The sequence below is a fragment of the Rissa tridactyla genome, chromosome 5 (genome assembly GCF_028500815.1).
Source record: "Rissa tridactyla isolate bRisTri1 chromosome 5, bRisTri1.patW.cur.20221130, whole genome shotgun sequence".
NCBI lineage: Eukaryota > Metazoa > Chordata > Aves > Charadriiformes > Laridae > Rissa > Rissa tridactyla.
The window spans coordinates 38,869,960-38,894,751 of record NC_071470.1 but is presented as its reverse complement, the minus strand read 5'-3'; the positions used below and the strand labels follow the sequence as shown (position 1 = coordinate 38,894,751).

Genomic DNA, 24,792 nt, shown 5'->3' with positions numbered 1-24,792 from the left:
CTCCCTTCCTCTGAACAGCCCCAAGCAACTGAAATGTTGATAGACTGTCTCTTAACCATTTTTGCATGTTTTACACGGTACTGCTGCAGATAAGTGGCAGGTGGTGGCCTCTGGAAGACCTGCCTGTACAAGGGAAGCATTTCAGCAAAGAAAAAATGTCTGAAGCACCTTTCTGAAGCCACATTCAACCCCAACCAAGATTTGGGGCCACTGCAGTATCTCTTTTTGATTAAGAGTTATGAGGTTTTTGATAGGGCCCTGCAAGTGAAAGAGCTGTCTGAAAAGCTGTCACTAAGAGTTAATGCTTTCTAAATTATTTAAGTGTTTCAGGAAAAGTCTACTGAGAAGCCTCAACTGGTCTGTTCTTGGGCCTTTGCCAGCTTGTGGGATCTCTGGAGGTATTTGCTTTCGCTCCTCTCTATGCAGCACTTATGCAAGAAATCCTTGCAAGTCTTAAATCACTCTTTTTTTTTTTTTAGAGGGCCCAACAAAAAGAAACCTCCCCCTTCAACTTGGAGAAAAAAAAAAAAGGCAAATAGCACAAATTGTCTATCCACTAGCCAAATCCCAAAGTGGCGTTGTTCCCCCACTTCTCTGCTTGTCCTGCTCACCTACAAAATGCTGGCCAAGAAACCTGGCAGAGGAGGAGGAAAAGATATCCTGTTAGCAAAGCAGCTGCATGGCTCTCCATTATAGGGTCGCTTCCTCTTGCAGCTCACCTCTGGGAGGCACCCTCGGATATTAATTGCTCTGGTGGGCTAAATTGTGATGAGTTAACCTAACAGTCAACAGTGACAGCCTGGTGCTGCTGGTAAATCGAGCACTGCTGACACCACCAACCTTTAGTGTGCATGAGTTGTTTTTGTTTGTTTTTTTTTTTGGGGGGGGGGTTGTCTCTGGTAGCTGTCACTGCCGCACCCAGCGATCTTTTATTAGATGGTTTGATTGTGGCAGGTGCTCTAGAGGAAGCTGGGGAGGGGATGAAGAGGGGAATTGTTCAGTGCAGTGAGGAAGATGCTTTGAAAGCAGACATGTCTGATCCCTGAGCTTGTGTGTGGGTGTGTGTTTGCTTGGGAGTGCGCAGGCAGGAGGACGCTTCCTGCTCTATCCTTTCAATATGATGCTTTCTATTTTCACAGCCAGCGATTGTGAAAATTAGTTTTGGGGTTTCATTTACCGGAGTGACCGTGGCATGATTTGAGACCTCCTCACACCACTTCGCTTCATCAGGGATATATGCTCCTTGCATATAATCCTTGATTTGACACTTCAGTGCCTACTGAGTTGCAAAGCTATAAAGTTGTGTTTTCTGCCTGGACCGGGACTGGCATGCCGGGGTGGTTGCACTGCGATGGAGAGTTTAAGTAGATCCATGGAGCAAAGCTGTATGACTAGTGCACCATGGGATAGCCTAGGAAATGTCAGAGGGCTAGTGTCGCATCCTCCAAAAATCAGAGAAATGGGACACTTCCCAGGGGTGTTAGAGATGCTTAGTTTTGGTAATCTGGACCTCTTAGTCCTAAAACTGGGAATTTTGGGAAATGAAACCTTGTGGGAGGCCAAGAGGTGGTAAAAATTGTTCAGGTATACTACTTCTAGTAGGAGGGCAGGGGAGACAAGTGATGTGTCTATGCAATTCTGTGGCAAGAAAAGGATGTTAAGCATAACTTGTTAAAAGTGCTCTTCACTAACAGAAACACCCTCTTTAAGGATCGCTAGGGGACTTGGCCGTGTCTACAGATAAGGAGGGTAAAGCTTGCGTCCTGCAGGTCTGAGTCTCTTGGCTAAAGCAGCAATTTGCCATTGGATTGGGCTACTTAAGCGCATCTTCTCAGTGTGTGCTCTGGCCAATGCTTTATCGTCTTCTAAAAGCTTACCAAGGTGAAAGGTTTTGGAGTATATTTAAATCTTCCTGGGTCACGGCTGTCTTCTGGACTGTTTTTTCAGACCTCAAAAGTCGATTTCTTGTCAGTGTTTGCACACAGTTGGTGTTTTAGTCAACCCATTTAGGTAAAATTCTCCAACAAAAAAAGTCCCTGCTTTATTACAAAGTGGTGCCAGTGCCTGTTGGTATAGCCGTACTGCTTACCTGCATTAAACCTCTAGGCATGCCATGTGGGGATGAGCCCCTCGTCCATCCTTCAGTGTTGGCTGTGTTTTTCAAAGGCTTGATAGCTTTGTGAGGAGGAGGATAACCTGAGAAGGGGGGGGGGGGTGGGGGCCAGCAGTGCAGAAGGGAAATGTAGGCAGAAGGGGGGGTCTGCCCTTCCCATGGGTACTGGCTGGAGCGTGCCCTTAGGCTTTCACCATGATGACTGGTACGTTGCTAGCTCTTTACTCTTCAAATACTGTCATAGAAAGCAGTATTAGGAAGATATTTAGACATGTATGATGGGCATGTGGATGTAATTGGGGCGAGGAGGAACACAGCTGGTCCTTTGTGGAGCTGGGTAGCTTTTCATGGGGCTGTGCTTAGCCCTTCCCTGCAGCTGTGCAACTAAGATGAATAAAGGATAAGTTGAGGAGGGATAGGGCTCTAGTATGTGGATGGATGTGTGTCTGCACTGAGAAAGCACGTGGTGCTTGCAGGGGGGAGAGAGGCTCTAAAGCTGTAGTGAAGAAGAGTCCTTTGGTTGATCTTGACTCTATGTCTTAAAGATAAAGCTTCTTGGAACAACAGTGCTGATATCTCCCATTTAATGACTTAAAAAAGGTCTTTTTACCCCTCTTGAGTTTTTTCTATTATGTTTTCTTATGCCTTTATCAATACAAACTGGTGCTTTCTGGGGAAAGGTCTACATTTGGCCTTGGCACAGGCAACAGTGCTCATACACTGTATTTACCGGGCATTTTCCTGCCTAAGTATTAACAAGCACGCCTTACTCCTCTTACACTTCCTTGAATTACAGTGATTGGTTTTGAAACCCTGACTTGTGTGGTTTGTTTTTTTTGTCACACCTCTCTAGGTGTAGGGGAAAAACAAGTAAAAACCCAAGCTCTTGTCCTGTATGTCAACTGTTATTGCCTAAAACAGCAGCTTGGGGCATGCCTCTCATCTTTCACTGTGCCAGTACGGGCTGTGCTTTTACCAGCATTTTCCAGTTGAAGTATGCAGGGCTCTAGTAAGGGACCAGCTGCTTAAGGTGTAGATAGAAATGAGAAGTGGTAAATTAAGGCAAAATAGCTTTTTGCATGCTGCTGTCCATTCATTCTTGCTGACTTGGGTGGTTTTAAATAATGTGCAGCAAATGTCTCCACGAGGAGACCTTGCTGCTCAGTTCTTTCCTGAAAATGGCCAAAAATCTCATGTTTTAAGAGCACAAGTGATGCCCTGTGGAAGGATCCTGCAACACTGATATATTTGGAACTGATCAGCTAGTCAGCGTGTTCAGATTTGCTGTTGAGATCTTTCCCTATTCTTATGTGGTGATGCAGTTGTGTTACGAAAGGAGTTTGAGGCTTCCTCATCCTCCTGCTGTTGAGCTCTTGATGCATACAGAGACTTCTAAACTCAATTGCAGGCTCCTTTCAGCAGTCAATGCTCCACATAATTAAAAAAAAAAGTTCTCTCCTACGGGTTTCTCTTGGGGTATTATTCCTTGTGTGTTTTTTGGGATTCCCCCCCCTCCTTAAGTCTGTCTGGTTTTCTGCTGACTTTAGGTGGAGGAGGGGAGCAGCATTGTTTGATTATTAGGTATCTGAAGCACATGAATTGTGGCTTTCCCACTGTCCCAAATTGTATGAACCTGTGTGCAGCTCCCTGGTCACTTCTGCTGCTGCAGAATCCCTTGTCCTGTGATGTTAATTCATGGTGGGGTGGAGAGAACAAAGAATAAGAGCGAGCTCAGAGTTTAATGCTAAATACCAGGTCTGATAGAGCCTTGGATAGGGGTAGCCTTGTCATCTTTCCCCAGTTCTAAATCTTAGATAAGACAATACACTTGTTCAAGCTGGACTTGGCCCTGGATCTGTTTGAGATAGTGTGACCGACTGCAATGTTCCCCATCATGCAGGGAAGCTGGTGCCCAACTATTTCACAGTAGTGATGGACACTTTTAGCAAACTCCTGAAAGTCAGCTTGAAGTGGCCAAAACCTTGCTTCAAAACTAAAGCCCTAAATGTCTTCTGGAAAGTAGATTTTTTTTTTTTTTCAGATAACTAGGCAGTTCATTCTGTCATGCTGAGAATTGGTAATTCTTCATGGGAGGAAACAGGGAAAGTCTAAAAGCTTTTACAGTTGAACAGGTGACTTTTGTTCTAAGCTCTTGCTCAGAGGCTCAAGTGTTTTGCTTTATTAACCTTAGGGCAAGATGTTGCATTTACTGATGAGTTTCAGAAACGTCTTTGGTTTCAGCAAAGCAGTGTTGAAGAAAGTGGTGGAAATTTGGGGTATTGGAGTACGCCCTTAGTAAGAGATGATGAAGGTACCCAATGTTTTCCCATCAGTACTTATGGGGTAACAAAATGCTCCAGATGTACAGGCTGCCTATGTTCAGAGACAACGCAAGAGTAGTACCTTTCCAATAACTCTTTCAAAATGGTGTTGTCTCAAAGTAAACTCCAATTAAATATTAAGACACTAGAACTTGGAAAGATTTACTGGAGGGGAGTCATAAAAGCCGAAGTCTGTAAGTACTGCTTGTAGAAAACCTGTTAGAGAGCTACGTTTTGCTTCAGTATAGGGCTTGTGCTGTGGAGGGCTGTTTACTAGGAAGATGCCAGCAGCAGAACATTGTAATTGAGTTACTGAAGTATCCAGAGAATGTGTTTTTATTTGTAATCCGCTAATATTGCAAGGCTCAAGAGAACTTATTACTAACCTTAAAACAAGAGAGTTAAAATGGGTTATTAGATCTGAGACACATTTCCCACAGGAATTTAATAATGGAGGATGGCATGGTAGGGTTTTGTCTGTTTTTGTTGTTAAATGCAAATGTAAAAATGGTAAGAATGTAAGAAATCAGGAAGTGTACCCACTTCTGCTCTGATACTTCCCACTGCAGATCATTTGATTCGTCCTTGTCCTAAGACCAAGCACCTCAAACTACAGTGAACTTGATTGTCCTACCAGTTAAGCAGTAAACTTCATATACCTCCCCCCTGGTGGCTCTTGGAGTCACTGCAATAGCTTCGAGTCAAATGGCAGTGACTTCTGAAATCTTAATCTGTATGCCTGAGTCTACTAAAATAGGCTTTGTTTTCCATTCTGCAGCACTTCGGTGCTTCAGCTCTTCACTCTTACCTTTGAATTGAATGCTCATAAAGCGATGAGAAACTAGTCAGAATCTTTTCTTTGAAAAAGCAACTAGGTGGTGACACTTTTAATGCCTGTCCAATTTAGTCTCATCTAATAGACCTCCCTGTAGGGAATAAGGTGGGGTGGCAGTAGAAACTTATTTACTGGAGTAAATTAACTCTTAAAAATGAAGGGGAATGCTTAAATTGTCAAAAGAGCTATACCACATGCTTTTTGGCAGATAACAGAAGATGGTATCCTGTTCTGCCTTTTTGGATTGGGAGAGCAATTTGGAGAGTCTGGTTGTCCTCGTAGGTGTTGGATGAGAAAGCAGACTCTGGAGAGAGAGGACACAGGCCTCTCTGAGAGATACTAGAGGTACAAGAGTGAATTTGCTGTGTTGTGTATCTTAGCTCCTCAGGGTATTGCTTTCCATCTTTGTCTCTAGAAGCCTGACCTTATGTCCTGCTGATATTGCTTTGGTTGCGTTTTTTTTTTTAATTGCTGAAACCTGAAAGAGAAAACCTGGGGGAAAGGAACTAGCAACATGCATTTGGTGGATCTGAGGGAAGTGGTGTGCTCTCCAGACAGTAGTCTTTTCCTCTAGTCTGTGAAGGCTGGTGCAGCGACTGATTTATACTTCTTGGAAACACTTCTGCAACTTCAGGCAAACCCTGGAGCCTTGTAATGTTGAACTCTAATGTACCTGGAAACTCACATGCCTGCCCAGGCTTCCCTAAGCTGCACAATTGCATTGATTACTGCAGTGTTTTATAACTGTGCCCCTTGGTTAAGCTCTTTTTTTCAAGAGTGGAGATGTGAGAGTGGAGAGTGAGACGGGGAGAGGAAATACAGGTTGGTGTGCGTGCGTCAGGCTATGGGTATGTACCATGTTAGTACAGAAAAGAGGACTCTGCCTTGCTGTCAGTTCTGCACAACTCAAACCCATTGCTCCTGTCTTCAGCAAAACATGACTAAGGAGCTGAGACCTTGGATATTAATATCCCATAAGCTGTGTGGAGGGAGAGGCATGTGGAGCCTGCTGGTTTGTTTGCCTTGCTGACTGCTGCTGAGTATGCACTTAAGCACAGTGTAGCTAGCCTTGTCCTTAGCTAGCATCCCATAAACATAAGCTATACTTGCTTGTAATAAAATGATTGAAGAACTATGGGAAGAAGGGGGCTGGTGTGTAAGGAGAAAAGATATTAATTGCCCTCTCACCCAAATCAGTCTCCTTTGTTCTGCTCAGTTAAAAAAGTTAGATGGATGCTGCTTTCTTGAGATTCGCAAGAGATGCAGATGATGTAGCCCCAGTTTACCCTTCCTACCTCCACTTCTGCTAATGTCTTGACCTTTAAGCTAGTCCCATAGCTCCCTGTGTGTGTCTGGACTTGTGCAAACACCCCCATCACCTTTTACCTCATGGGCATGTTACACACCGTGCCTGATGTTAATGTGCGTAGCCCCTTCCGTGGGGGTTGTAACAACTTTTCAAAAGCCTCCAACAAAACTGTTTTGAAGTCTGAATCCCATTGGTGCTATGGGACAGTATTACGTAGGGAGAAGACAAATTACCAGGGCTGGACTTCAGCCAGGACATAGTAGGGTGAATGCCTGACTCTTTTTTTTTTTTTTTTTTTTTTCCAAACGTGCCATTGCATCTTTAATTACAAGGTTAAGACCTCTGTTTTATGACTCATCTGAAAAAACAGCACCTCCAACATAATTGCCTGAGCATGTTGCCTAGGGGACTATCGCTCATTAGTGACTCAGAGGAATGAGTGCCACCTAATGAAATGGCACTACCTGTTGTAATACCCCAGCCTTGCCCTTTTCATGCCTAGTCCAAGCAGCAACCAAAGCAGAGTCTTCCGTAAAGGTGCAATGTCAACCCACAGAATGCTGCAGTTAGAAGGCATTTCTAATAAAGAAAGCAACCAACTCTGAATTCCTGTTCATTAGGCATTATCAACCCATAGAAATAGGTGTGTTCAGTTAAAGAAAAAGCAAACAGTGTCTCATTTTTGCCTAGTGAAGGATGAACATGTTGCTTCAGGCTCCCTTAGAAGCCATAATAGAAATGAGAAATTGATATACCATCCTGCTGGGAATGTCAGTTCCTTGGGTAATCTGTCTGCCTAGGCGTATTTTGTTTGTTTCTCTGAAATACGTAAATGCAATCATTACACAATAAGAGCCTCTTTAAAAAACTTTCCTTTGATCATTAGCATGCTAATCAGTCTGGATGGATCTTCTCCTTCCCTTCCAGGTGGAGGGAAACAATTGACTCGTGTAATGGGTGCCCCTTGGCCACGGTTCGGTTCATTTGTTCCTCCAACCCATTGTTCTGGGATGAACTTAGAACATTGTGTTTCTCTCTTGGACCAGACACTTGAATTGCCCTCGGGTTTGTGTGGTTTTTCTTTTAATGGTCATCAGGGTGTCCCTCCAGGAACCTGTGCAGCCAGATGCTATCTGCTGTGAAAGGTCTGATCCACGTGGGGCTGTGATAAGTGTTAGGGCTGGAAGGTGCTGCCATCGGTGTTGTGACTTGTATCCGTCTCGTGCACAAAGGCTCCCAATGGACTAGGATGAATTATGATGCTTGAAAATGTGGCACACTGTACAGTGTCGGGCGGAAGTATGTAACCTGTAAGTCAAAAGTTATGGGGTAGAGAAAGTGTCTTTGGGAAACGGTCTCATACCTCAAACGAAAAGCAGGAAGCCTAATCTGTAGAACAATAAAGCAGGCAAAACCTCTTTCCTTGTTGGCCCAAATTCCTCTCAGGCTTGCGTAGGTAATGTTTGATTAGCCTAATGAAGTGGGGAAAGACAGAGCAAATCTATTCCTCTTTCTGATTGCGTTTTGGCTGGGAAGAAGCACATAAAGAGGCAGCATCTAGTAGCGGATTTCTGAGGGACTGCTTTGGTGATTCTTGCTCAAGGCTTGAAATAAAGAGCTCTGTTAGCTCACTGTAAAATAGGACATGCACCTGTACAGAAAAGCTGGTGCTTCCAGCCCACGCAGTCTGAACTGTCAAATACTGTTAGTATTAAAAACAGCCAGGCTGGGCTTGGGTACCAGACTTTGATCACACCTGAAAGCAGGTGCTCCTATGATGTTTGAACATCTCTGCATGGTAAATACTCAATTTGCCAGCAGTTAATTGCAGAACTGACTCACTAACAAATAAAATATGTTCCATAATGATTCATGGTGATTTGGTCTTGGTGCTGCTGTGTTTGTGGGTTCGCTCTTGGTCAGCATCGTTTCCCATTTGTGGCTTCCTCATGAGCCCCTGCTGGCGCAGATGGTGTTTGCTGCAGGACCCCTGCTCAGGAAGCAGGCCAAGGAAGGCTTTGGTGTTCTGGTGCTTATCTTCAAGTGCCAAGCACTGTTTTGGGATATCCTAATGATTAGGAGTAGCAGAATAGGATGTGAAATCCCATTCTCATCTAAATTGAGTTGTTTTCTTCTAAAATAAAGTGGTTCTTTTTATCTGAGTGTGAGATACAACCTGGACTTCATTATGGTTTGTATTTTGTTATAAAAGCCTCATAGATACTTAGCTCTTATTATTTTGGATGCACTTGTTCAGGTTTGATAGGTTACTGAGATGATCGGGCTTGTCTCAATCCTTTAGTCTTGCTGTTTTGTGGTCCTGGCTCAGGATGTCTGAGACTGCTTAGCTCTCTTCAAGCTGTGACTGCATAGGACATTCTGGTAAATGCTAAAGTCAATAAACAAAAGGTTAAAATTGCCACGTTCAGGAAGATCTGATGCCTGCAGTATTCCTGGTCTGACTTTCTGCTGTAATCCAGGTTTGCAGTAAGGTGAAAGCATTCAGTGTCTTGATTCTTATGTTTCCTTTTTTTCCTGTCTTTCTAGAGTCCCCACCAGCAGCGATGTCAAGAAATGGATACTTCTTTGAAGAGAGTGGCAAGTATTATTTGACCTCTTTGTGCATAGTATGGCCTTATTGGAGGGAGAGCTGCACCTACAGGGTTAGCTGAGAACTTGAAACAAGTGATAGAAAACCCATTTAGCTTAAGCAGCATGCAGAGACAGTCTTACACGGTAATTGTGTAATCTTGCACTGGAAGCAGACTCTGCGTTTTTAAATCCTGTAGATGTTCTAGATATTCAAAGCAGTAAATAATTATCTTCACGTTGTCATCAGTGACTATTCTGGGTGGCTCCTTGTTTTTCAAGTTCTTTCACGATGTCTTCCTGTAATACAGGCTGGCAGGTGTATTTGCTTGTCTTTCTGGAGTGGAGATGATGTGTAGGTGTCAAATCCCTGTAGAGACATCCTGCCAAAGACCATCAGGCAAATGTTAGATGGTTCTGGTAAATGCATCTTTTAGTCCAAAGTGCTCCCTAAGATTTTTCTTTGAAGCAAGATTAAGTTGTGGCATTTGGAAACCTGTATCATCCGCCTCAAAGGCGGCAGAGCTCTTGGAGATATCATACTTGTAAAAGGCCAAAGTATTGTACAGCCAAACTTGAAGTGCAGTGAGGTCCCAGGTTCTCTACTGGTTTTGGAGAAATAGCATGTATGGGGCTTGTTAGGAAGAGATTATCTTGAGAGTTCAACTTAAGAGCAGCCTCTTCAGGATGTAGTCTCTAAGGGCCTGGGACTTGTTGTTCTGGAGAGGGTGCAATGCTTGGAGTATTCATGACTTCCAAATTGTGAGAGCAGAAGACTAAAATGCTCTATTATTTAGGCCTGTAGATGCTTGTAGCTGTCACAAGGATGATCTTGCTTCTTCCAGGGGTCCAGGTCTTAGGTTAACATCTGGGAATGGGAAGCTGAATGTCTACCAGACATCAGCTGCAGTAGATCCAACATTGCTATTGACAGCACTTCCTTTGGCACTGGCTCGCTTGCCTTCTCTGAAAGTGTTATAGAGCCAATTTCTAGGAGTAAAAGGATGAAACTGGAAGCAAGTACTCTCATCTCTAGTAAGAAGTCTTTTCTGAAGGCTGGATTGAGTTGCAGAAGGGCAGAAATTATGCCTAATGTCAGGGAGGTTTTATTTCTTTAGTATTTGCATGTTTTCCAAGGTCATGTGAGTCGTGAGGTCTGGGTAGCCCTGCTCCTACCTTCCCTGGCTGGCTTGTGGCCCCTTGGGATGTGGTTGGTGCTTTCTTAAGGACTGGGGTGATCCAGGTTGGGACCTGGAGAGATGACTAAGCCTCCAACTTCTGGCTGAGAGCAGTGTTAAGGGCTTGGTGAGAAATGCTGCTGTATGATTTGGAGGAAGGACAAAGGCGGCTGTTGTCTAGTGCCACTTCATCCCAAGCCTTCCTGCCACAAGGAGCACAAGCACAGCTGTGTGTCCTAGCATCTTATGTGGAAAGGGTCTACATACCCCCTTCCAGGACTCAATGGCTTGTCTTCCTCAAACTGTCCAAACAGAACAACAAAAAAAGCAGATATCTGGATGATTTTAGAGCACATGTTTGTAGTTGTGGAATTTCCTGTGCAAAGCTCTCCTATGAGATATGCTTTTTTGTCAACTTGGTGCCATGGCAGCGAGCACTTATTTCTGCCCTATTTGTGTTATTACTCAGCTTCCTCTTTTGTCTTAAGGAGATGGCACCTTAGAGCTACCATTAGGGACTTCATGTTAACTGCGTATGCTTCTTTCTTGTTACGCTTCTGCATGGTGTTTGGGGGAAGGAGGGAAGATTGCTTGCAAGCTTCTCTTCAACCTGCATGCGGTATTGAGGGCTGTATTAATTGTAACTGAGAATACAGTTGATTTCTTAGCTATTTCACGCTCAAATCTGCTGTCATTCTTGTTCCTTATTACAAACTGACCTTTTTAAAAAGTTCAGATGCTGTTGAGTGATGAGTCACCTTCTACTGCCTGATTTAACTGAGGGCTTGTGTGCTTCTGCACAGAATATATGGACAGCACATCTTGGGGGTTGCCAGATTCACATCCTTCTGTGAAGCGGTGCTTTGGCTCTCTGTACGGAAGTTTCATGCACTCGGATTCTTGAAGACTTACCCAAAAACTTAATCAGAGCTGGAGGAAGCCGTAGAGAAAGAAGTTACCTCTTCACATAGTTTCAAAACTACCTGTTTTGAAACGGAGCTGCGTAATCATTAAGCTGTTTCTTGGAACCACTTGTTCAGATCTCCCAGCTCGTTACAGAGGCCAAGAGATGCCCTTGCCCCACCTTTAAAATAAAAAAATAAAAATTCTCCTAAGCTGTGTGCTGGGGGGGCAAAGGAAAAAATAAACCTTATCTGTTGGTTCCCTTAGCGCTTACATTTTTCCCTTTTCTCAGTAGAGAAACATCTTTTGATACTGTTGCTTTTTGCACAGTCGAGCTTTTTCCCCTTATCTCCTCCTGAGATCTTGCATATACATATGGCTTTCTGTATCCTTAGTAATTAGGATGTTTTTGTTTCTGACCACATCTGAGTCTCTGTTCAGAGACTGTGTCTGTCTCTGCCAGCTTTTTTCTTAGCCTTGTTGTGTTCTCAATAGCAGCTACAGCAATGCTAAAATTTAAAAGATGAGACTTCAGTTTTAGTTTAAACCATTGTAGTGAGGGTAATCTTGGCTGCAGCACCAGAACAGTGCTTTGTAAGACTCTCCTAGATATTTACTGTTCGTAAGAACTTAATGAAGTATTTAATAATTTGTTGTTCTGTTAATTGCTGAGGAAAGCCCAGGAAGGATTTTCTGGTGGATGAATGTTAATATACAAATATTCTGGAAACTCAGAGGGTTGTTACAGTCCCAACTATGTACTAACCTATTTGATAACTTCTTAACTGGCAAAAAATCTGGAAAGTTAATCAAAGGAGCTCATTTCTTTAGCTATGAGTTCCAGCATGCTCTGGTTTTCCCCTATTGCTGGAAGAACTTGACTGAAGACCACTTTTGTAGCCTTTAGTGCATTGCAGAAAGTAAATACATGCACTGTGGCTGGGGGAGGAGTTGGGGAGGGGGGGAATCTGTTTAGTAGCTTGTTCTGTAGAGGCAACATTAAGAGGAAAAATAAGGAAATAAATTTGCCTGCCTGGTTAGAAGTTCCTGATGGAGAGTGCAGTGGCAGCAGGTACGAGGGCAGCTGTTAGCCATGTTCTGTTTTCAATTCATGTGTATTGTCAGTTTTAATAGTTGTCCTCTGACATATCTTGCCGATGAAAATCCATGTTTTTACTCATTCTTCTGAGTCTGTGGAACAACCAAATAAACAAAATCTGGCATGGCCCAGTAATATTTGCTGTCCCCCCTACCCGCCCCATGAGCCCAGCCCACTGTGTGTTTAAGTTACTTGAATCTACAGCAAGGTTGTTTTGTCAAATGAGTTTTCTCACTTGCAAATTTAAGTGACTAATGAGATGATTGTGTAGACCCAATCTAAACCTGAAGATAATTGGAGTCCTGATGAAATGCAGCTCGGCAATCAATGTTCAGAATAACTACTCATCAAGCCCCACATTGTCTCTTGGCTGTCAGCCTCCTGCACCCTCCGTGGTGGTTTTGGGGGAGTATCCAGTGCCTGCTACAAGTGGATTAGTTCTAAAGGCATTGGGGTTAGCTGCAAGTGATTGAACTCTGCCGATGTACGATGAGCTTTTTACTTGACCCGAGAACTTTCCCTGATAAAACACAAAACCGGAGGCTTTCTAATTCCTCTTACAAAATCCAAAGGAAGGAGTCCCGGTATAGTGCTGGGGATATTTGAATTGTTGCATTGTTTTAAAGCTGGCTCAACAGATATTGCAGCACAAATTTTTGTCTTCCAGAGCAAATCCCTCATTGCTTGGTCTCCCCTGACTTATTAATTGGTTTTGCTGGCACAATAAATTGCAGTTGTGTTGAAGGGCCCCAAGGCCCCAGCCTGGCTTGGGATGTTTGGATATATTTTATCTGCTTGTTTTTGTTTTTCAGTTTGCAGTTCAGTTTGGTATGTGTGCTGTGTTTTTTTTTTTTTCTTTTTTTAAATTTGTCTTTATCTGTCTTGGAATTGTTTGCCGAACTAGGAGATTAATCTAAATGTCTTTGTGAAACAAATCCTTTCGCAATGGGTTTCCCCTGATGAGATGCCCAGTTTACCAGCAGGAGATGCACTACTGCTACCTATGGAGAGCCCAAGGGGGTGAATTGCAGGTCTCTTGCAGGTTTTTATTTCTGAGAAGTGTCTATCAGGAGGCCTATAATGAAACGAACACTCCTGATTTCTGTGGGTTCTGGTACAGAACTGAAATTCCACGTGCTGCTGTGTTTTGTTAAAAACAAAACAAAAAATAAAAACAAAGCCCCACTGAATTACTTGGATTATACACAACATTTCCTAGAAATCTGGCTGCAAAATACAATACTGGAATTAATTCAAAAGTGCCTGGGTGTTTGTTGTGTTGGTTTTTTTTGTAGCAGATCAGTTCTTTCAGTTCTGTTATGAATTATTGCTGAAGTGGCAGGGGAAACTTTATGTTTCCATCTGGCTCTTTATGACAAAAGACTGACTCGAAGTAGGGTTGAAAACATGTGACTGAAGTTATGGCTGGCCAATAGTGGAGGGATCTGTTACTTAAAGGATGCAGGTCTGGTCTTGGTGGCTCACCTGCTAGACACTTCCTATCTCTTTTTATGCAAGAAGAGGTTGTGGTTTAATTTGTTGTCTCGAAGCACTCTGAAAGCTTAGGTAATGCATTGATATCTCCATCGCAGGTGGTCATTACTCGAAAAGGCCGCAAACCCATATCTGATAGGCTCCCAATGACTGCTCAAGAGCCAAGAAGCATCACCTAACACTTCCCCAGCTCTTCTGCCCTGTAAGCTACCTGTGGAGGAGCTAGGATTGGAGGATGCTTCCCTAAACCCCATCTAGATGACCTATAGAAGTCATTAGTCTACCTGTTCCAACCCATAACATTTGGCTTAATAAAGGAGGTTGTCAAACAAAAGCATGGGAATGTAAGCTCTTGGCAACTAGTTGTCAGCAGTAAACCCTCAGCAGTCCAACAACAGTCTGTGGACAACCCCTCCTTCCCCAGTTGTCTTCTCCTGGGCTGGCATGAACCATGTCCACGTGGCTGCCTGCCACAGGATGGGTAGATCTGCTTAGGACAAAAACACTGAGCCTTGCCAGGGAATCTCTCAACTGTGAACGAAAGGAAAAGCTTAAAATTCTAGCAAGCATCCAGCTGTATGTAGAACTGCTTTATTTAATCAGCGTGGCTTAAATTTTTAATTTTGTGGGAGACAGCTTTGCAAAATGTGTCTTGATAGCAGCCTTCAGAGGGTATTGCTCTGTGGCTACAGCACTTTAGTTGTTCTTGTCTGTGAAATGGAATAATTTGTTGGGAAGGAAGGAATTCTTTTCCACTGCTTTTCAGACTCTTGTGATTCAAAACAATAAGTAATCCCCAAACTTTGAAGTTTAACCTCAGCAGGAACATGTAAAATTTAGGCAAATATTTACGTAAAAGATACTGCTCTACCAATACGATTGCCCTCTTTTTTTTTTGTCTGAAAACAGAGAGCTATTTTGGTAAGTAGGTGATTATGCTGAAATCAGCATATGAGATGAGACCAGAAGCTTGCATTGGTTGAGCATGTGAGAGTGGCATGCTGTTTAAACTCTTTTTTTCTAAAATACTGTGCAGATTGGGGAACTGATAACACTTGTACAAAGTTCTTCCTAGTCTCTCCTGAATCCTTCAATTGTTTTATCCCTGCCAATATTAACTAACTGTAAGGTTATCTAACCTTTGGAGGCAACGTGAGTCCATGTTTTTGTGCAGAGTGTAAAGGTCAAAACGGAGGTGGAGACTCCATTATTAATTGAGTTTCCTTTTGCACCCAATGTTGGGGATTTGGGTATTTTCTCAGTGACGCAGTGAATCTGCAAGCCTGCAGGACTCGGGCAACAACGCAAGCACTCTGATAGCTTAAAGCTCAGGCTGATCACTTTAGCTCAGGTTAATTAAAAGTTCATGCCTTTCTTGAAAAATAGTGTCTGTTGTTGATTAGAGCAAGTTGAAGATCCACGGGTGGAAAAATCAGATAAAGCTGACTTTTTTAACTTAATGCCAGTATCATGACTAGTTTTTAGGCAGATACAGGGCTTAATTCTCTCTTGAGTTCCTTAATACTAAGTTACAGCTGAGCATTGGGATGCTCAAAGAACCAGACCTGATTTTAGGATAATGCCAATATCCCAGTTGATGCCCCCTTGCCTTTAAAAGCTATTGAATATACATTGTTGTTATTGCTCCTGTTGTCCTTTTGTACTTGACATATTATTTTTCTGAGAAAGTGGGTGCAAATAGCTCTTGGGTTTTTCAAAAACAAGAACCTGCCAACTGCTGCACTTGACTGACTGCAGCAGAGCTGGGAGGTTTAAGGCTTGAAATGCTAAGAGTGGGGCCAACCGCTGGACTTCACTTCTGATCAGGATCAGTGGCAAAAATATCTAAAGCAGTGATGTTAGAAGGAAAGCCCTTCTTTCTCCCAGGGTGAAGTGTGTGAGGCTGCTGAATCTGGCAGGAGCACATTGCATACTGTTGCTCCCATGTTCTGGTGAGGTGGCCACAAATGCTGTTCTGCAAAACCAGTAAAAAGGACTGTCCTGCAGTTTTCTGCCTTGTGTGCCTAAAAACTCATTTGAGAAATCTGAGATGGCTTTTAGCATAATTCGCTGATAGCGTTGGATTGCCAGTCATATGAGCTCAAGAGAACTCTTCTAATCTAACTTTAGCTTTCTGGCTTTTTGAAGAGACATCGTGGGAGGGGGCAACTACCACTTCTGAAAAAGAGCAGATGCACCCCATGATTTGGGAAGCTGGGGCTTGGATTTGGCTGAGGGGAATAGGCATTGCTGTGCAAGCAGGTGCTATCAATGAGAACACTTTTCCAGACTTGTAGTGTAGACTACTGTGAAAGTTGAGGGTAAAATCAGTGGTTTCCAGAAAACTGCTTTGACTATTTGGAGTGTTAGTGTAGCATATGTGGTCCTTCAGAATAAAGGCAGTATTTTTTTGCAGAGACTTGGCAGAGGTCGATAACTTTTCACAAGCTTTGATCTTAGCTTTCCTATTTTGCCCTGTTAATCTTGCTATATGGATATGTACCTTATCTCATCCATGTAACTTTTGCTAAGACAGTAGCAGCAATTTATCTGCCTAAACAAAAAATTGATGTAGCATGCATATGCCCACAACTGTGCAACATCTGCGTAATACCAAAAGGAAAAATACCCACTCTCCCCCCAAAAACTCCTTAGATGCTTTGGCTTGCTGTGCTGAACTGAGTCTGCAGCAAAGTGCGCATAGATGCGTTTGCAGTCCTGGTTAGTGTGCATGCTTGCAGATGCAGGTGTTGATTAAAATAACACAATTGGCTTTGTCTCCCGTGAGGCACACCGAGAGGTTATGCTGGGGCTGTGTCTGGCATAAGTCTCATAACCTGGGATGTGAGATGATGTTGTTAGTAATATAGCTGCTTTTCTCCCAGGAAATTGAGTTTGATGATTAAGATTTTTGGCTTTCTTGGAGAAGTCTATAGCCCCTGGGCTGTGAGTGCTGCTCCCACGGAGCAATTAAGCTTTTCTAGGGAACATACATGATGTGGCTGAAGTTGTGCTTCTTGCTAACTACTACTCTGCTGATTTTATTACCCCAGCTGCAGCTGCCAGGTGCCACTAAAGCAGCAGAGGGAGAGGTAATGCCACCTCTGGTTGTGGCAGCTCAATTCACTGCGCTTTCTGACAGAGCCCTGGGCTCTTAAAACTCAGCTCAAAAGCAAAATAGCTGCAGGGCAAGCACCTTGTCAGAGTTGTGTGGGGGTTGATAGCAGCAGGACTGGGGAGGTGAAGTGGATCTGAGAAGGTGATGAGAGTAAGGAGAGAAGGATGGAGATGGATATTGAGATATTAAAGCAAGGTAGGCCTGGGCCAGGTATGAATTACAGGGGAAGGGGTGATACTCTAGAGGGGAATGGCTAGAGAAATTGCATTAATTATGTTTTTTTTTTCTTCCCAGCACCTGCATAAAATGAGGGGATGGCTTATTTTCATGTGGCATAGGATGGGCTGAGGTACAGGAGGACTTAGGGTCAAGGCATTTGCTACTTATGGCTGCACAGGGTGAGAAGTTGATTTTGTTCCTGCAGTACTGAAGGATTGTGCCTGCCTTGTGCACTTTTCATGCTTTTTCATTGCTCTTTGCTATGAGTCCTGCAGGGTAGACTGAGAGGGAATCATCCTGACCACAAGCTTTAATGTGCAGGAGGGGCTGCTCTGATCTCCTCAGCCAACCTTAACTCAGTTCCTGACTCTGGCCACCTACTCAGCAAAATTGCTTTTCTTTAGTGTTTTAGACCATAATTCAGGCTGAAGTGGTGCTTCCTGTGCTCTGAGGTCTGACTCACCCTGTCATGTAGCTCATGGTGCTTCAGCAAATGCTGCCTTCATATATGAAGTGTTAGAGATGGGGGAGGCACCATTTTGGAAATTTTGTGCTCTTCCACAGCCAATTTGAGGCAGTAAGCAGAGGTGTCCAAGACCCCCCCACACCTCCTTTCACCTCCCTGAAGCAATTGCTCATAGCACAGGCTATGAAGTGTTACTGAGACTCTGCTTCCATATGGAAATCTGATTGATATTTACACAAAGTGTGCTATGGCCACATCAGATCTTACTCAGAACTTCTGCAAAACACCAATCAAACTTTCAGAGGAGCTGAATAACTTCTGCTGTTGCTTGTGGCATCTGCTGCCCTTCAAGCAGCAGGGTTGGCGCTCAGCGATCATCAGGTGATGGCGGGGGAAAACAGCTGCCAGGGCTGGAGGCAGCTATTGAGCCATGCTCAGAGGGAAGGGAAGGTGCATCTGCCATGCACACAGCTCATCTTCTTACCTCGAGGTGACCCTGCATTTGACAGGCAGAAGTTGCTCGTGTTTTAAAATGCCTGGCAGACTAATAGGCTGAAGGACTCAAAACAGGAGTGGTTTGAAGCCTTGGGGTGGTTTAGTGAGAAAGCAGACACCTGCCCGGGAGTGCAGTTCCTGTACAGCCCAGGTTTGGGATTATTTGCAAGCTGAGTGTTTTGTCCGTCCCTTGCCCAAGGGACATGAGGCTCGGCTGCCTTTTGTTCTGCTCTTTCCTCCCCTAAAGACGGAGGAACAGAGGATGCTTTTCTTGCCAGAGTCCTCGCTGACCTCTGCCCAACCCTCTGATCTTACTCCACCCTTGCCCTTCTTCCAGCTCCTGTGCTTCTTCTCCCCTGTCTCCAGCCGTCTCCGTTTTCAGGGCTCACCACTGCTGTGCTCATCAAGCCAGTTTGAGTAGGCTTGGGAAGTGAATAAATAGTTTTCCCTGCTTGGCTTTTACCCATCTATGTCTTAATTGCATTAGGACAGTGGGGAAAACCTTAACGATGTTCTCTGAGCTGTGTGCTCAAACCCTCCTGCCCCTATGTGCCTCCTGTCCGCCCCACTGAGTGGGAAGGATGGAGAATTGTGGACCTGTTGTGACAACTTACTGGGGGCTGAAATGGAAAATTCAGGATCACCATTTTTAGCCTGTCTCAGGCTGATTTTGCTTTGCAGGGTGGCCCAAGGTGGCATTGAGGGGGCTGTCAGCACTGGTGGGTGCTCTGCTTTCAGGAGAGTTTATGCTGTCTGTTGTGCATATCAGAGAAACCAAACCCTTTGCTTGTGATTAAGATGCTTGCCTGGGGCTTTGTGGTACTTCTGAAACTACCAGGCAATGCTGCCTGGTTCTTGTTCGTCCCTCCAAGACACAGGCTGTCCCTCAGTCCTATCATATGTCAGCTGCTTTGTGGATGTTTTATACCTGGTCGTGCCCACAGTGTCATGATACTCATAGAATCATGGAATGGTTTAGGTTGGAAGGGATCTTAAAGATCGTCTAGTTACAAGCCCCCTGCCACCAGCAGGGACACCTCCCACTAGACCAGGTTGCTCAGAGCCCTGTCCAGCCTGGTCTTGAACATTTCCAGGGATGGGGCATCCACAACTTCCCTGGGCAACCTGTTTCAGTGTCTCACTCTGGGCATTATGTTTGTATGCTCTTTACCTTGCTTTCTGTCTGTTTTGGACAAGTTTCCATCATGCAGGGATGGAGACAGCTGCCTAAGCTCCACCAGCAGCAGAGGACAGCACCTTTGGTGTGTTTTGATGGCTGTCTGGCAGGCTGATTGGGGACAGCAGCTTTTTGGAGCCTTCAAAGTAGTTCTGATAGGACCAATTCACATTTATTCCTGTCAAGCGGGTAGATGAAGGAGGCAGAGATTGGGAGAGGGGTGTTAATCTGAGTTTTTTGTTGGGTTTTCCATGCCTCAGATAAGCAGCTCAGAAGTTACCTGAAGGCTTGAACCCCTAGCACCCTCCAAGCCCTCCTGGGGAGATGCTGAGCACCCGTTGGCATGTTGCTCGCAGCAGGAAGCGCTGCAGCCCCTGTCCTGAGTTGCTGAGTTCCTGTTTGTGGCCTCCCTGCTTGTGGCTTGTTTTTTTTGTGGCGGCTAGCTGTTGGCTTGAGATCCCTCTGAGACTGCATGTGCTGCTCTTAGCTGCTGCTGCTTCTACATTTGCTTATACGAGGCTGTAAAAAAAGCCATCAATATTTTAGTTTCCATTCAAGCCTCTGCCTTGAAGCTCACCCTTTTCATTTTGCCATAGTGCCTAAAGCAAGCTAATGAAATATATCCCTCCTGCTTCAAATTAGGCATAAAAGACTTGTCAGAAGATGGGTAGAAGCTGCTGAATAATCCTGGTAATGTAAAAATTGACATTCTATAATGTCCCTAATTCTCCTAATTAAACATGATACACGAATATGCCACAAGAGTCCTCCAGCTGCTTCATAATAAAATGTTGCAGTGAACCAGCTTGCTGTTGAATGAGGCTAGGTTAAACTCTAATTAGAAGCGTTGCGAAAGGCTAAGGAGTTGTCTGCTGTAATTAAGAAACTTGTCTCGCTTTCTCAGTGCTGCTGCCTCCTGTGACCTGCTCCTCTGCCCCTTGGGGAGCTGTGGGTCTGTCTGTCCATATCAGGTGTCTCCTTGGAAACATCGTTTTGTTTTTTTTTTTCCTTTCCCCCCTCTTCAGTTTCAAATTGCTGAACCACAAGCGAGACGGCTGTGCTGCTGCTGACTTGAGCTGATGAACGCACACTGCGTTTGGGGTGGGCTGGGGCTGTGGCAGCTCTTGCTTCTGGGTTGCCGCTTGGTGGTTTTCTTATGGTTTCCAGTAAGAGTTTTCATCCTGGCTTTCTTTTGATCTGAGAGGAGCAAGGCGTGCCCCCTTGGGTCTGCCACTCGTTCCATGGGCTCGGTGAGCAGGCTGGTGGGCGAAGCCTGTGCTGTCGCCTGGCCAGGCTCCAGAGCGACCCTTTGGATGTACGCCTGAGGCCAACCCAAAACGTGCCAGAACCGATTGCTTTATAATTTTGAGCCCCTCACCAGGCGAGGGGATAAGAGAAGCCCCTGGCAAAGGCCCCAGGTATTCCTGAGGCCTTGCTGCAGCTTTCGGCGGCCATGATGGGTGGGTATGCCCGCAGCCCGCTGGCCCTGGCCCCACAGCCCTGCTAACTGCCCTCCGCATGTCGTTGGCAGGGTACCTCAAGTGTGACACGGACGATGGCTGCGAGACCAAGGAGGAGACGGCGGGCGAGGAGCTCTTCGACGCGGTGAACTCCTCCATCGTCTCGGGGGACAGCATCCGCTTCTTCGTCAACGTCAACCTGGAGGTGCCGCCAAACGCCACCGGTGAGTGCTGCCCCCCAAAACGGAGCTGCGAGGCACTGTTGCTGCTCGCTGCGAAATCTTGGAGGGGTTTTTTATTGTATTTAGGAAAACCTAGTAAAAGTTTAGTTGCCGAGCAGTCCTTCAGCCATCTGTATGAAGCATTCCTGACTCCTTTTTCCTTCCCCTTGTAAACCAAGGCCTCAACTTTGGGGCCTGCAGCCTTGCTGTCGCTCTCGCTGCTGTTGCTGGATGAGAGTAGTTTTTAGGGAGAAATTGTGATTCTTGATGCATGTTAGTCCCTGTAAGACAACTTGAACGTGGCTCTGGGGCTTCCCAAGGTTTTTGGAATTATTTTTTTTGATCACTTCTTAATTGAAATGCTGGAGGTGAGTCGGAGCTGTAGATTGCTCGAGTCAGTTGCTGCTCTCTGCAGCAGCTGACAAGGGAAGAGTGCACAGGGACTTCTGGGGCTGGAGGTGTGCCATTTGGGTTTAATCAGAGGCAAGCAACCCCTATACCTGCTGTGTTGAAGCAGCTAGGAAAAACGAGAAAATCAGCTCTGTCTGCAGTGCAAGGAAGTGCTGTTGTGTGTCATGCTCTGTTTACGAATACGAACTACTCCCTCCAGGTGAGGGCCCAAGTGCCGAGAGCCCCCAGGTATGCTTTACTGGGATCTGTGCCTGCTACAAGGCAGCTTCATGCGGGGGAGCAGGATGGCATTTACTGGCTGTGGTGCCTGCAGTGCCGTGTGGGCCTGGGGGTGAACCCACCAGCGAAATGCACCCCTGGGGCTTCCAACCTCAGGCAGCCGCAGTGTCAGCTTTGAGTGGTGGCTTGGCTCGTTCGTATAGGCCAAGTGGCCACAGAGGAAGTGGTTGTGCAGTCATGTTGCAGATAGACGTGTCTGCTCAAAACTCCTCTCTGTGTACTCTCCCTGCCAAGCCAGCATCCTTTAGAAACTTTGTCCAACATGGGGACCGAGATGGAAGGGACTTTCAAACAGCCTAGTTAACACAAATTGTGAAGATACATATCTAAAATGCTTGCTATTGAGGAATTAAATCCCTGGATTGCTCTAGAGGTTGCTTTTGCCTCTAGCCCACCATTTTAACATCTTCTGTAAGGCACATGCTAAATGGTGAAGGAGGAGGACTAGCAAAACCTGGCTTTAGTGGTATGTGCCTAGGAAAATGCAGCCTCTGGGACGCGGCAACAGTCTGGGTTTCATCTTGGCAGCTGGAGGCAGACTGAAGCCTGCCTGTGTGGGCACTGACTATTTTGGAAATTAAATGCAAGGGCTCTGGATCATCCTTGGCGTCACAGTATCACAGAGTCCTTTAAATTTGCTCAAAGTTATTTTTAGATTACAAGCAAATCCCAATTGATCTATAGTGAGCAATTATTTGAAACAGCAATGCAGAATAGGCATGGCCTGGACCTCTGACTATCTCGAAGGCTACTTTTTGAATTTGAGCAGTGACTTTAACTTAAGAAAAATATCTAGCAATTTTCAAGCCTGCATTTTTACAAATGCCATCTTAATTGAAAGATATAAGGGGAACTGTACTCTGCTATGACAAGTCTGGGTTTAATGCCGTGGGGTGCATTGTTTGGGGATGAGGAATGCAAGTACTGTGGATTCTTCTGTGTTGGAAGAAGCTGACTTGCCTTGTGTGTCCTCCTGGGCTTTTCATAAGTGTTTTCCCTTCCATTCAAAACAGGACAAAAAAGGCCTCCTTATTTCCCTCAAGCACTGATGTTTGGTGCTGGTATTAGTTGTATCCTTTTTCTTCAGCTGAGATGCTTAGGATTTTTAAGGGAAAATGGACTTCTGATGTACTGGAGTCCCCTTTCAAATGTGAGGATAGAAGTCTTAAAAATGGGCTTCAGGCAGAACTAAAGTCCAGACTTTCAATAAGGGCAGGTGTGAAATGAGATTTACTTTTAATTTTTTCCCATGACAGCATCAAAGTGGTCCAGGTAACCAAAATCCAGGTTCTTCCCTGTTATCATCAGGCATAGGATTCCTCAGACTCCGGGGTTTGAGTCATCTAGGCTGTCAGCTCTTTCTCAGAGGTCGTTTTGATGAAGCATCTTCCAGAGTTGATTTTATACATACTGAATCAGACTCTGGCTGCACAGGGCATAGCTGATCCTCCTGGACAGCTGAGTCCTCAGGTGGTTGAAAGTGGCTGAGATGAGCCTCTTAAGCTCTTCTGAAAAAAGTAGTCTGAATTGCTGAAAAAAAATACCCTCTTCACAAGTTTCCTAAGCTCTTTCCAGAAATGAGGTTTAACTATGCTGTGGCTGAGGTATGTCTGGGAGTGTACTGTTCCTTGTTTTCTACAAGGGGACGCTTTTCAGAAATGCCCTTGCATTGCTGCTGCTCTCTGGTTGTTTCATTTTTATATTCAGTCTTTGCATGCCTGGAACAGAACTGTGGAGATGAGCACTTGCAGTGCCTGTCTCCAGCAAGACAAGCTGAAAAGAGAGGGGAGGGAGGGAAAGCGGGTCTTGTCCAGGCAATGAAAGATATTCCCCCAAACACTTCATCTCCAACCCCCAAGGGGAGCTAGTGCTCCAGGATCCTACAAGATCCTCTGGTGCTGTTTAAACACAGTGGAAAAGCAAGCGTGGGAATGACATTTTTCTGTCCCCATCCCGTTTTCTTGCTTTTTTTGAATTTGGGTGAAACCTTTGTTGAGCTGAAAGGCCTCCTTGTGCCAGAGGGCTCGATATTGCCCTCTTGTGTCATGCAACTCATTGCAACAGTTGCTGGGGCTTGGACGGTTGCCGTGTGGCCAGAGAGGGACTGACCACGGGCCATCTTCTGCAAAGAGGGTTCTCCAGTGCTGCCTGTGTTGATTTGCTCCCTAGTGTGAAATGCACTCGCTGCACAAAATGCATTTGCTCTATGCCCAGCAGGAAAGACCTCTAAGGTGACCTGAAACAAGATAAATAGCTGCTCTATGATATGTGAGCCTCTGCATGCCTGTTCTGGTTGTCACAGTTCGGTGTCTTGGCTGTATGTGGTTTCTAGATTCTCTCCTGCTGGAGATCTTTTCTGGTAAGCTGCTGCAAGGTTGCTGCCCACCTAAAAGATCCGAAAATCCCATCTGGGGAGGGGATGAGTTGGTACCCTAGGGTCTGGGTGCTGGCAAGCAATGTAAATGGAATTACAGACACAGTGACAGCTCTGCCATCATCCTGTCGAGCTGTTAATCTCCATGTGATGGATGTACAACTCACTATGAGCATAATTGGATGCACTTTACTGTAATTCTGTTTTAAAAAGATCACTGCGTGGGATTAAACATTGAGCCAACAAAACATAGCACAGCCCATAAAATTCTGACAATTAACCGTTGTCATAAAATGCTGGGCTGTGTGTGCACAGATGTGTATAAAACAGGATAGCTTGAAGAAATCTAGGGTTTAAGGGTATGGCCTGTCTCAGTTTTAATTAATATTGGCTGCTGTTGCATGGAATACTGAGCCCAAATCAGTGCAGATGCCCAGACACTAAAATGCTTCTCGGTCTTGATGCTTGGGTCCTTTCTCTTGGGTGTTTTATTGCTTCTTTGTGGTACCTGATGAGAAGCTTTTTTTTTTTATTCTCTTCTGCCTGTCATCCTTCTAGCTTAGGTTTTGGTGGCAAGGTCCGTTTTCAGCAAATATTAGTAGCTCCAACATGGCGGTGGGTCTTTATCTGAAGCTGCATGCTTTTGGACCTGGGATCTGCATTTTGGGGGGGAAAGATCAGGATGGTTTTTAGAGGGACTGAGACTTGTACTTAAGTCAAAATAAATGTGT

The 24,792-nt window shown here is 44.9% G+C and overlaps 1 protein-coding gene across 5 annotated transcripts in view; it reads left to right on the top strand.

Annotated features, from left to right (window-relative positions):
* Positions 1-24,792, top strand: part of SLC4A11 (solute carrier family 4 member 11) — a 100,039-nt gene that overhangs the window by 8,351 nt on the left and 66,896 nt on the right. For all 5 annotated transcript variants that reach the window (XM_054202958.1, XM_054202955.1, XM_054202957.1 and 2 more), the window contains exons 2-3: positions 9,126-9,176; positions 20,848-21,000. In XM_054202958.1, coding sequence (XP_054058933.1) covers positions 9,126-9,176; positions 20,848-21,000 — 204 coding nt within the window. The remainder of the gene's footprint in view (positions 1-9,125; positions 9,177-20,847; positions 21,001-24,792) is intronic.